The sequence below is a fragment of the Vulpes lagopus genome, chromosome 5 (genome assembly GCF_018345385.1).
Source record: "Vulpes lagopus strain Blue_001 chromosome 5, ASM1834538v1, whole genome shotgun sequence".
Lineage (NCBI taxonomy): Eukaryota > Metazoa > Chordata > Mammalia > Carnivora > Canidae > Vulpes > Vulpes lagopus.
Genome location: NC_054828.1, coordinates 73,004,984 through 73,020,081, shown reverse-complemented (window position 1 = coordinate 73,020,081; position 15,098 = coordinate 73,004,984). Strand labels below are relative to the sequence as shown.

The following is a 15,098-nucleotide window of genomic DNA, read 5'->3' as shown; positions in this document are numbered from 1 at the left end:
TATTTGCCAAACTTTTATTGTTTTTTTATATAGTCCACTCATTTCAACAAGAATGTCTCCAGCGTAGTATTAATAGGCCTCAAAGGATTGTGGGCTGATGGGTCTTGCTTCATCTAAGGGCCTCTACAAACTTGCCTTTCTGTTCACAAATTTTCCCTTTCCCTTCCCCAAAATGCTGTTATCTTTTATTGCTCTAAAGCTAAATATATGTTTACAAGATCCTGAGCAGGCTCCCTCTCAGTTAAAATGAACAAAGGTAGTAATATTCTTAACCTCATCAAAGACTGGGGGCACAGAACTGAGCACTACAGACTACGTAGACAGTTTTAAAATTTGAACTCTGGAGTTGTTTGAGAAACACCTTGCCTTTGCTTCATGAGATTTTAAGTGCTTGTGTATGAAAAAATTCTAATTCAAATTCTAAGTCTTGAAGCTAAGCCTTCTTCATAATAGATATTTCTTCCAATTAGGGGCAGATTTTACAGGGAATTTTCTGTAGAAGTCACTCCCCCTGTGCTACTCAAGGATTATAAAGATTCGGTCCCCTTGCAGAATCTGTGCTAATTATACCACAAAAGCGAGCCTATTTGGAGATAAATATTAATGTAGTTAATATTAATTAACTGCGGGAAATGCCAAATGGAACATTAAAAATATCTAAACTCTCCAAAAGATGGACTATTAAAGAAAGACCCAAATCTTTTGAATCCTAAATCATATTCTTGTTACTCTTGAAAGCAATAAATTAACGTTCCCCAAACAAAACTCCTTAAACAAATTAAATGATTTATATTTTTAAAAAATGCACACCACATCTGCACCAAAGAGTAAAGACACCCTGCAGTAAAGAATTACTTGAGAAAGAATAAAGGCGAGAGTACAAGGTATATGAAATGACTATAGTTTAAAGTTTTGGAAAAAAAGATTTTGAAACATCAGAGAGTTCTCCCACAACCAGAAACATCTGAGTTATTTGGTATCCAGTGTTTCCTCATTATCTTTTGCTGGAAGCGTTGGCAGGTGTCGGGATATTGGCAACATCTCTTAAGGGCGGTACTGAGATCTTTGCTCTTGGATGTACTCATAGAGAGGGCTGGAGCGCACCGGGACACTAGCAAATGGACGCTTGCTGGGCTCCAGGGCCTGCCTTCGGCCTTTGTCTCCTTCCCAGACTTGGCTACGGCGCCTCTGATCCTCTCTCTGCTGGCGGCGCAGCTGCTCTTCCCTTTCCTGCAGGAGCTGTTCCTCCTCACGGAACTTCTTGTCACGCTCCTGGCGCAGCTGCTGCTCACGTTCCCTCCTGCGCAGCTGCTCTTCCCTTTCCTGCAGAAGCTGTTCCTCCTCGCGGAACTTCCTGTCGCGCTCCTGGCGCAGCTGCTGCTCACGTTCCCTCCGGCGCAGCTGCTCTTCCCTTTCCTGCAGAAGCTGTTCCTCCTCGCGGAACTTCCTGTCGCGCTCCTGGCGCAGCTGCTGCTCACGTTCCCTTCTGCGCAGCTGCTCTTCCCTTTCCTGCAGGAGCTGTTCCTCCTCGCGGAACTTCCTGTCGCGCTCCTGGCGCAGCTGCTGCTCTTCCCTTTCCTGCAGGAGCTGTTCCTCCTCGCGGAACTTCCTGTCGCGCTCCTGGCGCAGCTGCTGCTCACGTTCCCTCCGGCATAGCTGCTCTTCCCTTTCCTGCAGGAGCTGTTCCTCCTCGCGGAACTTCCTGTCACGCTCCTGGCGGCGCAGCTGCTCTTCCCTTTCCTGCAGGAGCTGTTCCTCCTCGCGGAACTTCCTGTCACGCTCCTGGCGGCGCAGCTGCTCTTCCCTTTCCTGCAGGAGCGGTTCCTCCTCGTGGAACTTCCTGTCGCGCTCCTGGCGCAGCTGCTGCTCACGTTCCCTCCTGCGCAGCTGCTCTTCCCTTTCCTGCAGGAGCTGTTCCTCCTCGCGGAACTTCCTGTCGCGCTCCTGGCGCAGCTGCTGCTCACGTTCCCTCCTGCGCAGCTGCTCTTCCCTTTCCTGCAGGAGCTGTTCCTCCTCGCGGAACTTCCTGTCACGCTCCTGGCGCAGCTGCTGCTCACGTTCTCTCCTGCGCAGCTGCTCTTCCCTTTCCTGCAGGAGCTGTTCCTCCTCGCGGAACTTCCTGTCACGCTCCTGGCGCAGCTGCTGCTCACGTTCCCTCCTGCGCAGCTGCTCTTCCCTTTCCTGCAGGAGCGGTTCCTCCTCGTGGAACTTCCTGTCGCGCTCCTGGCGCAGCTGCTGCTCACGTTCCCTCCTGCGCAGCTGCTCTTCCCTTTCCTGCAGGAGCTGTTCCTCCTCGCGGAACTTCCTGTCGCGCTCCTGGCGGCGCAGCTGCTCTTCCCTTTCCTGCAGGAGCTGTTCCTCCTCGCGGAACTTCCTGTCACGCTCCTGGCGGCGCAGCTGCTCTTCCCTTTCCTGCAGGAGCTGTTCCTCCTCGCGGAACTTCCTGTCACGCTCCTGGCGGCGCAGCTGCTCTTCCCTTTCCTGCAGGAGCTGTTCCTCCTCGCGGAACTTCCTGTCGCGCTCCTGGCGGCGCAGCTGCTCTTCCCTTTCCTGCAGGAGCTGTTCCTCCTCACGGAACTTCCTGTCGCGCTCCTGGCGCAGCTGCTGCTCACGTTCCCTTCTGCGCAGCTGCTCTTCCCTTTCCTGCAGGAGCTGTTCCTCCTCGCGGAACTTCCTGTCGCGCTCCTGGCGCAGCTGCTGCTCACGTTCCCTTCTGCGCAGCTGCTCTTCCCTTTCCTGCAGGAGCTGTTCCTCCTCACGGAACTTCCTGTCGCGTTCCTGGCGGCGCAGCTGCTCTTCCCTTTCCTGCAGGAGCGGTTCCTCCTCGCGGAACTTCCTGTCGCGCTCCTGGCGCAGCTGCTGCTCACGTTCACTCCTGCGCAGCTGCTCTTCCCTTTCCTGCAGGAGCGGTTCCTCCTGGCGCCTCCTTTTCTCGCGTTCCTCCCTCTGCACCTGCTCTTCCTCCCTCAGCTGCTCCCGTTCAGCTGGCTTGGCGTACACTATGTGGCGGTGTCTTTGGCTTTCCTCATCTGGTTGCCACCTCCATTTTTGGTCTCGGCGCTGCTCCTCCTGGCGTAGCTTCCTCCCTTGATCCTCTTGGAAGTTCTCCAACGGGAGCTGCTTCTCCTCCTCACGGACCTGCTGCTCCTGCTCCCTCTCGAGTCGTCGGCGCTGCTGCTCCTCCTCACGGAACAGTTCCCGCTCCTGTGGCTCCTCCGCTCTTAGCTGCCTCTCCCGCTGCTTCTGCAAAGCGGGCCTGGCCCACAGCCTCTGGCGGCGCCTCTCGCTCTCTTCCTCCGCCTGCCACTGCCATTTAGAGTCGCGGCGCTGCTCTTCCTCCGCCTCCAGCAGGCGCACCTGCTCCTCCCGTTGCAGCCCGCGTTCGCGCTCCTCTCCGAGGGGCCGGGCCCCGCGCTGCCACTGGGCGTCCTCCTCCTGCGCCCGCAGCTGCTGCTCGAGCTCCTGGCGCTGCCTCTTCTCTTCCTCCTGCCTGCGGGGCTTGGAGTAAACTTTGCTCTGCCGAGCTTCCGCCTCACTTTCGAGCTGCCACTGCCACCTTGGGGTGCGGCACTTGCCCCGCTCACGTGCCTCTTCCTGCTCCACCTCCTCAGCCAGCTGCTGCTCGCGCCTCTGCTGCTGCTCCAGGCGCTGCTCCTCGCGTCTGAGCTGCTCGCGTCTTTCCTCCTGCTCGCGCCTCAGCTCCTGCTCCAGGCGCGGCTCCTCGCGCCTCAGCTCCTGCTCGCGCCTTAGTTCTTGTTCGCGTCTTTCCTCCTGCTCGCGCCTCAGCTCCTGCTCCAGGCGCTGCTCCTCGCGTCTGAACTGCTCGCGTCTTTCCTGCTCGCCCCTCAGCTCCTGCTCCAGGCGCGGTTCCTTGCGTCTCAGCTCCTGCTCGCGCCTTAGTTCTTGCTCGCGTCTTTCTTCTTGCTCGCGCCTCAGCTCCTGCTCCAGGCGCGGCTCCTTGCGCCTCAGCTCCTGCTCGCGCCTTAGTTCTTGCTCGCGTCTTTCCTCCTGCTCGCGCCTCAGCTCCTGCTCCAGGCGCTGCTCCTCGCGTCTGAACTGCTCGCGTCTTTCCTGCTCGCGCCTCAGCTCCTGCTCCAGGCGCGGTTCCTTGCGTCTCAGCTCCTGCTCGCGCCTTAGTTCTTGCTCGCGTCTTTCTTCTTGCTCGCGCCTCAGCTCCTGCTCCAGGCGCTGCTCCTCGCGTCTGAACTGCTCGCGTCTTTCCTGCTCGCCCCTCAGCTCCTGCTCCAGGCGCGGTTCCTTGCGTCTCAGCTCCTGCTCGCGCCTTAGTTCTTGCTCGCGTCTTTCTTCTTGCTCGCGCCTCAGCTCCTGCTCCAGGCGCTGCTCCTCGCGTCTGAACTGCTCGCGTCTTTCCTGCTCGCCCCTCAGCTCCTGCTCCAGGCGCGGCTCCTTGCGTCTCAGCTCCTGCTCGCGCCTTAGTTCTTGCTCGCGTCTTTCCTCTTGCTCGCGCCTCAGCTCCTGCTCCAGGCGCGGCTCCTTGCGCCTCAGCTCCTGCTCACGCCTTAGTTCTTGCTCGCGTCTTTCCTCTTGCTCGCGCCTCAGCTCCTGCTCCAGGCGCGGCTCCTTGCGTCTCAGCTGCTCCCGTCTCTGCTGCGGCTCGTCGCGCCTCAGCTCCTGCTCGCGCCTTAGTTCTTGCTCGCGTCTTTCCTCCTGCTCGCGCCTCAGCTCCTGCTCCAAGCGCTGCTCATTGCGCCTCAGTTCTTGCTCGCGCCTTAGCTCCTGCTCACGCCTGAGCTCCTGCTCCTCGCGTCTCAGCTCCTGCTCGTGTCTTAATTCTTGTTCGCGCCCCAGCTCCTGCTCCAGGCGCGGCTCCTTGCGTCTCAGCTGCTCGCGCCTAAATTCTTGCTCGCGCCTCAGCTCCTGCTCCAGGAGCTGCTCCTTGCGTCTCAGCTGCTCCCGTCTCTGCAGCGGCTCGTCGCGCCTCGGCTCCTGCTCGCGCCTTAGTTCTTGCTCGCGTCTTTCCTCCTGCCCGCGCCTCAGCTCCTGCTCCAGGCGCGGCTCCTTGCGTCTCAGCTGCTCACGTGTCTGCTCCTGCTCGCGCCTTAGTTCTTGCTCGCGCCTCAGCTCCTGCTCCAGGAGCTGCTCCTCGCGCCTTAGTTCTTGCACACGTCTCTCCTGCTCACGCAGCAGCTCCTGCTCCAGGTGCCTTTCCTGGCGCCTTTGCCGTTGCAGTTGCTCGCCTTCCTCCTCGAGTGCCCGCTCGCCTTGCTCTTGGCGCTCCCGCCTTTGCAGATGCTCTTCCTCTCGCAGCTCCCGCTGCGCCTGCCTCTCTCGCCTTTGCTCATGATCAGGAAGTGTCTCTGGCTCTCGACCCTTGCGCCTCTGCAGATGCTCTTCCTCTTCCAGGCGCCTTTCCTGTTCTCGCCTCTGCAGCCGCTGCTGCTCCCCCTCTGCGAGCTCCCTCTCCAGTTCCTGTCTCTTCTGCCTGTGTTCTTCAAATTGTGTGTCCTGGGGCTCAAATCTCCTTTGGTCTTCTTTTTGCCTGGGATCTTGTAATGGGTTATCTTTTCCCTCACACGTGGCCCCCTTCTCATCTAGCCCGGCAGCCTGGCTGAGAGCGTAATAACAAGCTTGAGCCACCTTGAAAACGAACAGGAGGAATTCATTGAAATCAACCAGCCCGTTACAGTCGCGATCCAGAAGTTCCAGGATCAGATCTACTGTCTCAGGGTCATGTGGTCTCTATGAAAAAAATGAAGACAAAAATTTTACAGTGCACTATTTACAAGTAGTAAACTTTCAGTCATAGACACAATGAATATTTTGTGATATGCTGACACTCAAAAGACATTAAGAGCAATTAGGAAAACATCCAGTGTGTATCAAGTCTGGTCCCCATGTAAAATGTGAACACTTCATTTTAAAGCATACATTTGTTGAAAATTTTTGTAACTTGTAATTTAATGCTGATCAAAAGAATCCATGTTCTCTTAAGCTGGGTGAATAGGAATGAACTAACCTTCAAGAGAGAAATACAACGAAAATTTGTGAAGTTTTACAGCAGCTAGTTCTGTCTGAAATAACCGGTACCCCTGCTTGATTTTTATCCCATGTTTGAAGACAGAACAAAACATTTATGTTTTGTTAACATGTTAACATCATTTTACTAGAGATCAGGCTGATTTTAATTGTTAAAATTTGGAAGTAAATTTGAGTTCCTTCCAAGTTTAGTTTGATCTGACATCTTTGGTGATAACTTCGCATGAACAGTTCATTCACAATGATGTTACCATCAAGTACATGAAGTAGTTGCTAGCTACTTCCTTAGTACTCAGACTACAATGCCAGTTAAGTACCTTTAAACTCAGAAATGAATAAGGGTGGAGTGCCTAAGTGTCTCAGTGGGTTAAGTGCTAGACCAGACTCTAGGCTTCCACTCAGGTCATGATCTCAGGGTTGTGGGATTGAGCCCACAATGGGCTCCATACTCAGCATAAGTCTGCTTTCCCCTCTCCCTGTCTCCACTTGAGCATGTGTGAGGTCTCTCTCTTCAAATAAATAAATAAAATCTTAAAAAAAGAAAAATGAATAGGGAATGCAGTGTGGGGCTGTGATGGTATAAAATAGATAAAAGGTCATTATTCTTTGCTATGACCCCTTCTGAGAAGACATTTTAAACCCTAAATCAATAGATTTTCTTTCTTATTTCTTACCCGAAGGACATCTCCAAATTCCCTTTCAAGGAGGTTCTTCAGGTCTTTCTTGCTTAGTGCTGCCCCATCACAATCATGTGAGGCATATTGATTAAACATTTCAGTGATATTGAAGATGCTTCTCAGAAGTGGAGACATTTTTTTTCTTTCCTTCACGTTCAAGTAAATCTAGGAGAATAAGAAAGGATCCAGAATCAAAACTCTGTTTCTGATCTTGGAGAGACTTCATCCACACTATTTTAGTCAGAGCCCCAAATTTACAACAGTAGTTATTTTTAACCTTGGCTTTCAAAGTTTTTTTTTTTTTTTTTTTATCTTTGAATACTTAGAATGGGGAAGATAGATTCTAAGAAATTTTAAGCCAGGGAATTATTTTCAGACTATCCTGTAGTCAGCTTTTGATTGTCCACTCAATCTGGTTTATCCATATCATTTCCTTCTCTCTTTTCCTACTCCCTAGAATATTTCAGATCAGATAGTGAAGAACAGAAATTTAAATTTGATATGTTGCTACTCATAAGTATCTTCCTCTAAAGTTGAATAAAGAGAATAAGCGAAAGCCAAAAGGTAAAGGAAGATTTGAAAATATTTAAAAGTGAATAGAAGCCATGTAGATCTAATTGTGGCAGCAAAACATTTGGTGGTAACCAGAAAAATTAACAGGGAATATGGATTATTTTCCAACATTATAGAACATACAGGATCTACATGGATAATTCATAAGTCACCAGTTCTAAGATTAAGCACCACTTCTTCCTAGTCAAAGATGGCATTATAATGCTCAGATACAACAATGGGGAAGATAGAATACATGTAATCTGCATCAACTCAGATATGTTGCAAATATTCAGTTATTGGCTGGCTTCTTTAGTTACTTCTCAACTCCAATACCTCAGATGTCATAAATACATGAAGATGGCCCATAGAGAGTAGAACCAATATAAAAAGAGTACTGAGGATTGGTGACTTTTCGAGATGACAGTTTTTAGGAAGATGAACCCCCTTAGAGTCACACATGACCATCCTCCAACCCCTGATGTGCAAACAAATTTATAGAGCTCAGAGCCTTGGCAGAAGAGCCATGTTTCCATTCAAGTGATGGTTTCAGCTATAAGATGGCATGGAGTTAGTTGGAGTATGACATCACTGTAAGATGCTGATCCTTTCTGGCACATAGACCCTCCTCATCCCCACCCAACATCTACTACAGCTGGAAAATGAATCATGCAGAAGAACATGATCCCATTGACTGGGACTTACCCACTTCACCAAAGGAAGCTGAGCCCTCGCTGACACTGCTGGCAAGTGTACTGGGCAACTGGGACCTGGGCCTTTTATAGGGGATTTAATTGTGCCTTGAAGAGCAACTTGGGAAGGAGACACCCACTCTGTGGGATGGCCTGATTCATTCCTAACCAAGCCCAGCTCCACCTCTGTCTCCATGAAGGACTTGTTTATCTCACTATTTGCTCACATAGCTATTTGGCACGAGGTTCACAGACCTTGCTTTCTGACAGTTAAGGTACTGTTCCCACCTGACATGAATGGATAGAATATTTGACGGAATCTGTCATTTTCTTAAAGTGCTAAAATTAAACAATCAAAGAAATTAATGTTCAGAATCTTAATTATGACTTCATAAAAAGTAGTAAAATCTAAGCCATTTACTATATAAAAGATATAAGTTCTAAAGTGGAGTCAAACAGGAACTTTAGCATAACTGATGAGAACCAATTAATATAGCAATTCTAGTATGAGAGGGTATAAGGAATTGATTTCAGTTTTTTTCTCTAAAATGCAAGTGTGGGGGGGGATCCCTGGGTGGCTCAGCGGTTTAGCCCCTGCCTTTAGCCCAGGGAGACATCCTGGAGTCCAGGGATCAAGTCCCTGTCAGGCTCCCTACATGGAGCCCGCTTCTCCTTCTGCCTGTGTCTCTGCCTCTCTCTCTCTTTCTGTCTCTCATGAATACATAAATAAAATCTTAAAAAAATAAAATGCAAGTGGGAAGAAGTTTGCATTTGTATTTGTGGGTCTTATGATGATTTTCCTACAGATTGGGAATTGCCTCCTTGGTAAGCAATTTTGGCATCTGAAAAATATATTTTCATTAATTGTTCACAAGAGAACATGAAATCTATAAAATTTCATTCTTACATCTAAATGAAGTTTGCTCATTTCTTTTCTCATTAACATATCGATGCCCCTAGAGAAAAAGAGCTGGTGTAATGCATTATTGTAGATATAATCATCCTACTCAGCCTAAGTTGCTAATGATTATGACACCTAAACACTTGACTCTGCTTCTCCTGGAAGCACATTAAGATAATCGGTCATTCTAGCCCATTATATCTGTCAGGGCTTTCTCAACTCTGGTGATCATTTGCAATTCTCAGCATTGTTTTATTGTAAGGAACTGGATTTTATCCCTGGTGGTAGTGACTTCCACCCTTACATTTTAGACTATACGAAACTTTGGTTCACAATAGGTTTATGGAGACTATTAAATGATTCAATGGCTTTCAACTTTTCCATCTTCTCCTTTGTCCAATACAACCAACTATTGGTTTTCTGAATTTTGAGGAGACTCTGTAGTGCCCTTTAGTAGAATGTGAAGATTTATAACTTTAATCTTGGTGGCTAGTACATTATGTGCAGATTGGTCCAAATGGAAATAGAGTTGACTTCTATTTCTCCCCTCAATTACTGCTATCCCAGAATTGGGTGAAGAGGAAAGTGGAAGTGGTAAGTCACCAGAAGACAATTGTAAGCCTGGCTCACTTCTGCATCCTTAAGGACTTCAGCACTGCATCCTATGATCTAGGAATTTTCCTGGAATTGTCACCATTTCTTGGGATCAGGTAGTAAACTTCATATAGTAGCTTCTTAGTGAAGAGTGAACATTTTTCTTTTTTCCTTTCTACTTAGGGGTTTATATAGTTCTCTTAATATTTGGATTCTAAGAAAGAACCATCACGAACATTGTGTACAATGTAGCCACAGATAATCTCAGAACCTCTTTTTGTCACAGAGGGATAGCCTTTTTTATGGGTGTCCTTCAAGGAATTCCCTGGACAAACCCTGTTTTATGTCTGATTCTGTTGTTATCTACCAGTGTGTGATCTGTTGGGAACCTCAGCCCAGGTGGTGGGATGCATTTGTCTGATTGCATTATCTTCCTGTAGTCAATACACTCAAAAGGAGACTAGACAGTAATCAAGCTGAGAAAAAAGGGAAAATATTAATCATTCTAAAATCATGGTTGAGCAAGCAAAATAATATAAAGGCAAACTTCCCAAAAAAGTGCCTATGAAGAGCCTTGAAAAAATGGCTGAAATTGCTTTCATAGTAACAGAAAACTCCTCCCCCATTCTGATTGAAGCTTGATCTTTAATCCAATGATGGATTTTTACCCACTTTTGTTTGAAGTCAACACAACATAAGGCAAAATATTTAAAAACCTGAAAAACCTAAGAGAATTAGTCTATCTTTCTTATTGTTCTTTATACATCATCAGAAAAAATATAAGTGGATTCAAATGCTAAATTCTAAAATCAGATTTGATATTATCCTAATGAAGTGGCCCTCATTACTATATAATGTTCTTTTGTTTAATACAGTATCATTATTTTAAAATCCTATTTTAAAAGAAGCTTCTGACATAATGTTTGAATAGGGAAATAATTTTTGCTTTCTAGTTCCTTAAAAGGTTGGTAAATGCCAAAGAATATAGAAAATTATCAAGTCCTAAAAAATTGCTTCAATCTATTTTTTTTTAAAGAACAACTGGGAAAGGTAGCAGTGTTTACTCATCATGGTTAATCAAAAAAGAATAATCTGAGGATCCTCATTATTTTTATAGACAGGAAATCTCATTATCTTTCTTTTATAAGACTGTAGAGGAGGCACTGAGAGGTCAGATAATATTAACTATACTCACTGGCCCAGGAAGAACCCAAATGCCCCTGCTCCATTCTGCAAGAATGCCCTTCTTTATTAAAAGTTAACGCTGTTGGATTTGGAGCACAGTTACAGTACTGTACTGTTACTTGGCTTTGAGACTTGGGCTCTTCATTAGGGAGGAATTGAAAAGAGAAAATAAGATTCATATCACTCAGATGCTTTAATATGATGTCAATCATGAAGCCTTGTCCATGCTGAAATCTCTCAGGGTGTAGCTCTGCTGGATTAACAGAACTAAGGAAATATTAGATTTTCCTTGTCTTTATCCCAAGAGTGTTTGTCCCATTTTCTGTTGTCAGAACCCAGAAAAAATCAATAATAGATTTGGCATTCTGTGGCATTCTACTAGGACCAGGCAACCAAACTACCTGTCTTGGTTTTACTGGAAAACCACCAAAGTGGAAATTTAAATAAAGCATAGAAGGTACTAGTGTCATTGTCAGCCTAATGGGCTTCTCCAGAACACAATATGAGCCACAATAAGGAACTCTGAAAAAATGTCTAAGGAGGGTGATTTTATTTGTTGATTTATTTTTTACTTTTTAAAAGATTCATGTATTTATTTTAGAGAGAGAGAGAGAGAGAGCGAGATGGAGAGAGGGTGCCTGTGGGGGGAGGGATAGAGGGAGAGAATCCTTAAGCAGACTCCCTGCTGAGTGCAGAGCCCCACATGGGGCTCCATCTCATGACCCATGAGATTGTGACCTGAGCCAAAACCAAGAGTCTGTCACTTAACTGACTGAGCCACTCAGGTGTCCCCAAGTAGGGTAATTTGAGATGGCTTTAAAAAAATAAGATTGTTTGGTAAGCTCTCTAAACATCTCTCCAATGAAGACTTTTTTCTTAAGATTATGTGTTAAACCTTTCAAGTTTTCCTTTTTTTTTTTTTTTTTCAAGTTTTCCTATTGTTTCTTCTTATTCACTGATTCACTCAGTGGGACCCCATCTCTGCCAGTCTAAGACCTATTGTATTTTCTTTGAGGCCCTGTACAAGTTCCATCTCTTCCTTGACCTTTACATATAGTGATCTTGCAATTAAAATAATTTTCAGGGATCCCTGGGTGGTGCAGCGGTTCGGCGCCTGCCTTTGGCCCAGGGCGCGATCCTGGAGACCCGGGATCGAATCCCACATCGGGCTCCCGGTGCATGGAGCCTGCTTCTCCCTCTGCCTGTGTCTCTGCCTCTCTCTCTCTCTCTCTCTGTAACTATCATAAATAAATAATAATAATAAAAATTAAAAAAAATAAAATAATTTTCATATCAAGCATAGTCAGCATCATACAATCTAGCACTAGTTAATGTGTATTTTCCACATTTTTTCCCTCTAATTTAATGGAGCCTTGTTTTGTCTTCTCAGTTAGGATTTAAGTTCCTTGAAGACAATACTGTATCTTTTACTTTGACTAGGTGTTTTGTAAAATCCTTGTTGGTATAATTTTATTGCATTGAAGCAGTTTAAATGGCTAGCAGGTCAGAATGAGATGGATTGCTTGATTTGGGATGGGTTTCTATGGGTTTGGGGATGAAGGCACACACCATAATAGAAGTCAGCTCTTTTAGGGCCTTTCTAGTTTCACCATGTATGGGACAGGTGATGGAATAGGTATTACCACTCCACTCCTCTCTGCCTTCCCGCATGCCCATCACTTCACCCCTCTGTTAAGTGAGGAGATGTAAGATATGAATCCCTTCCTCAGAGGACAGCTGTGATAATTACAGCTTGTAAAGCATTTGTGATTCTTAGATATAAGAAGGCTAATTATTATGATCATTAATAATTCTTAATTTTTATCTTCTTTAAGGTAAATTATTCTTACTTTAATTATACCCCCACCCTGGTGGTAATTATACCTCTTAGAGTCAGCAGATGCTTTCATCTTACATCATGCCATGCAGGGTGACTGAGCATGGGTGCCCAGGGAGGGCACTTCTACCTTCTGCTCACTCCTGCTCTCAACTAGAGTAGTCAAGGACTCCTGGCTTTCTTTGTCGTTAAAGTGGTCATAGATTTCAAGTGACTTGTTTTCCCTGTCCTGTAACTATATATCTTAATATGTAGCTCCTCAATTTCACAGAGTGTTGGGATTTATCAAACGATACATTGAATAGGAAAAATGAATTTAATTTTCATAATTTGATGAATACTCTGAATAAAGGAAGCAGGTATCTTTGGTTGGGCAGTGGAGACTTTATGAGAGAGACTTATAGAGAGACTCACAGCCACCAGATGAAAGAAAGGCCATAGCTTCTTAGGGGTCAAGGTGCTGTGTAACATTGTCTTTTGGACTTAGATCTGCTCTAGTACAGTAACAAGTCATTCTTTGGGGTGAGATAAGAGGATTTGTACCTAATGAACTGAAAAAAAATTTTTTTTAAAGAGAGGTTTTGCTTTTCACGGTAAGGTGTAACATAGAGGAGACTGAGAACTGAGGCTTTACACTTAGTAGAAGCTTTGGGAGTAAAAGTCGCAGCCTCCCAAAGGTGCAAAAGAACTGTCAGCACAGGCAGGCATGCTCCAGTCTGCCTTAGAATGTTTTCTCCAGGCCCAGACATTCAATAGTCACTTGTGTCATGAGATAAGTACTGAGCTCTTCTCTTAGGTGTGTTGGTATCCTGAATCCCACCTCATCCTTGAAGTAAGGGTGGAAGTGGAACAAGGAGGAGGCCAGTATTCAGAATTTTTTGGTTTTCATTCTGATGCTTCCCCTGCAGAGGGGCACATTGCTTCCCTGGTTAGCTTCTGCCTCCATTCCAGCATCCTTTCAATTGCCTTCCTTTGCTCATTTCTCTTCTCTTCTTTTGAAAATCATTTCCATTTATCCACCTCATCCTCAAAACCACTCAAAACTCAAGTAGGGAAATAGGAGTGGGTTGAAGGGACTTGGAGGGGACTGGTCATGGTTCTTGTCCCTTTGGCCCACAAGCATTAAGTTCTTGTTCTGTACCAAGCATAGTGCCAGACACTGCAACTCTAACCACCAGGTGCTCCACCCATCCCGTGATGATTTGGAATGGGACATGTTAATTCAAAAAAAAAAGTCTATGTATTAGTATTTGCTTGTATACTCAAAAAAGGTTTTTCTAAGAACACACAAAAAAACTAGTGAGAGCAATTACCTGGAGGGAGATAGATGAGGAAGTATCTTTTTTACTGTCTACTTTCTTAGACTTTTTCGTATTTAAACCATGTGAATGTGTTATCTATTCAAAACTTAAATACATTAAAGGCACCTAGCTGGCTCAGTGGTTGAGCATCTGCCTTTGGTTCAGGTCATGATCCTAGGGTCCTGGGATCGAGTCCTGCATAGGGCTCCCTGCAGGGAGCCTGCTTCTCCTTCTGCCTATGTCTCTGCCTCTCTCTCTCTCTCTGTGTCTCTCACGAATAAATAATTAAAATCTTAAAAAAGAATTAAGTACATTAAATCCCAAAAACAAAAGTTTAATTCCAAGAATAAAGAGATGAAACAAGGAGAAGGCAGCTAGCAGAATATGAGATAGGGGAATTGAACATTTTATTCTAAGATGTAAAAGAGCAGAAACAGGAGAGTTTCTGGAGTTGACACTTCTAGAAGACAAGAATGCATATCATGTACTCAGTTGGTATTGCATCTGGCAGGATACTTGGTGATTTTTTTTTTTTTTACGTGCAATGCAATGAAATAGCCTTTAAAATATTTGAACTTTAAAACTCATGAAAGTGGTTGCACACTAAGCATTTCATTTCATTTTAGCCTTTGAGCTGTTCTGTCAGATGTGTAATTGGAAGTTTTCAGATGGTTTTCTTTGAGGCATTCCTTATCTGCAGATGAAGAGTGCTGTGGATGCTACTTCTCTGGGTGTCTAACCAACCCCACCTGGCTCTGGGCTCTCAGTTGGCCTGCTCTCAGCTCTGGTCAGAGAGCGCATCATTAATGGCTCATCTATAACTGCATCGTTTGAAAGCATTTACCAAATTACAAGAAAAAGTGCTTTCAGCAGCACAAATTAATTGAAGTGAACCATATCTTCTGTAGGTGTTGCAAATGGGGAATAATTGGGCAAAAGAGTCAGTTTTTCTGACATTAATGTAATTCCTCCTTTCAGTGCCAATATATTTCTAAGGCAAATTTGAGGGTTCTTTTGTCATACTTTTCATGGTGCAAAAACTCTTTGAAAGTCTCTGAATGCAAGCTCTAAAAGAGTGCTTGTATAACCTTACCTTCCTCATGTATGTCCATAGCACCTTGTTCCCAGCTGATGAAAAACTTTCAGTAAAAACTTATTAAAGGGAAGACACCGTGCTAGGTGAAAAGAAGACATCATCCTGGGCATTCAGAGACTATGATGTGCTTGTGAAGTCTTCTTACAATCCACACATGCTCTATGGGTTAGATAAGGAAGGCACTCCTGCTGGCTAAAATAGTTTGGGAGGGCTTCTGGGAGGAGATTGTGCTTGTTCTGAATAAGATGAGTGGATTTCAGGGGCAC

General features: G+C 45.8%; 1 protein-coding gene across 1 annotated transcript; it reads right to left on the bottom strand.

Annotated features, from left to right (window-relative positions):
• On the bottom strand, nucleotides 1–6,809 carry TCHH (trichohyalin). The gene is made up of 2 exons (XM_041754413.1): nucleotides 6,672–6,809; nucleotides 1–5,700 (listed from the first exon to the last, which is right to left on the bottom strand). The coding sequence occupies exons 1-2, from the start codon at nucleotides 6,807–6,809 to the stop codon at nucleotides 1,045–1,047; spliced, it is 4,794 nt and encodes a 1,597-aa protein (XP_041610347.1). The 3' UTR covers nucleotides 1–1,044.
• Between the last annotated feature and the right edge of the window lie 8,289 nt (nucleotides 6,810–15,098).

Excerpts from the sequence above, each read along its gene's own strand:
- TCHH (XM_041754413.1), bottom strand. The coding sequence starts at position 6,809 with ATGTCTCCACTTCTGAGAAGCATCTTCAATATCACTGAAATGTTTAAT. Across the intron at positions 5,701-6,671 it reads AATTTGGAGATGTCCTTCGG|AGACCACATGACCCTGAGAC; the intron begins GTAAGAAATAAG and ends TTTTTTTCATAG.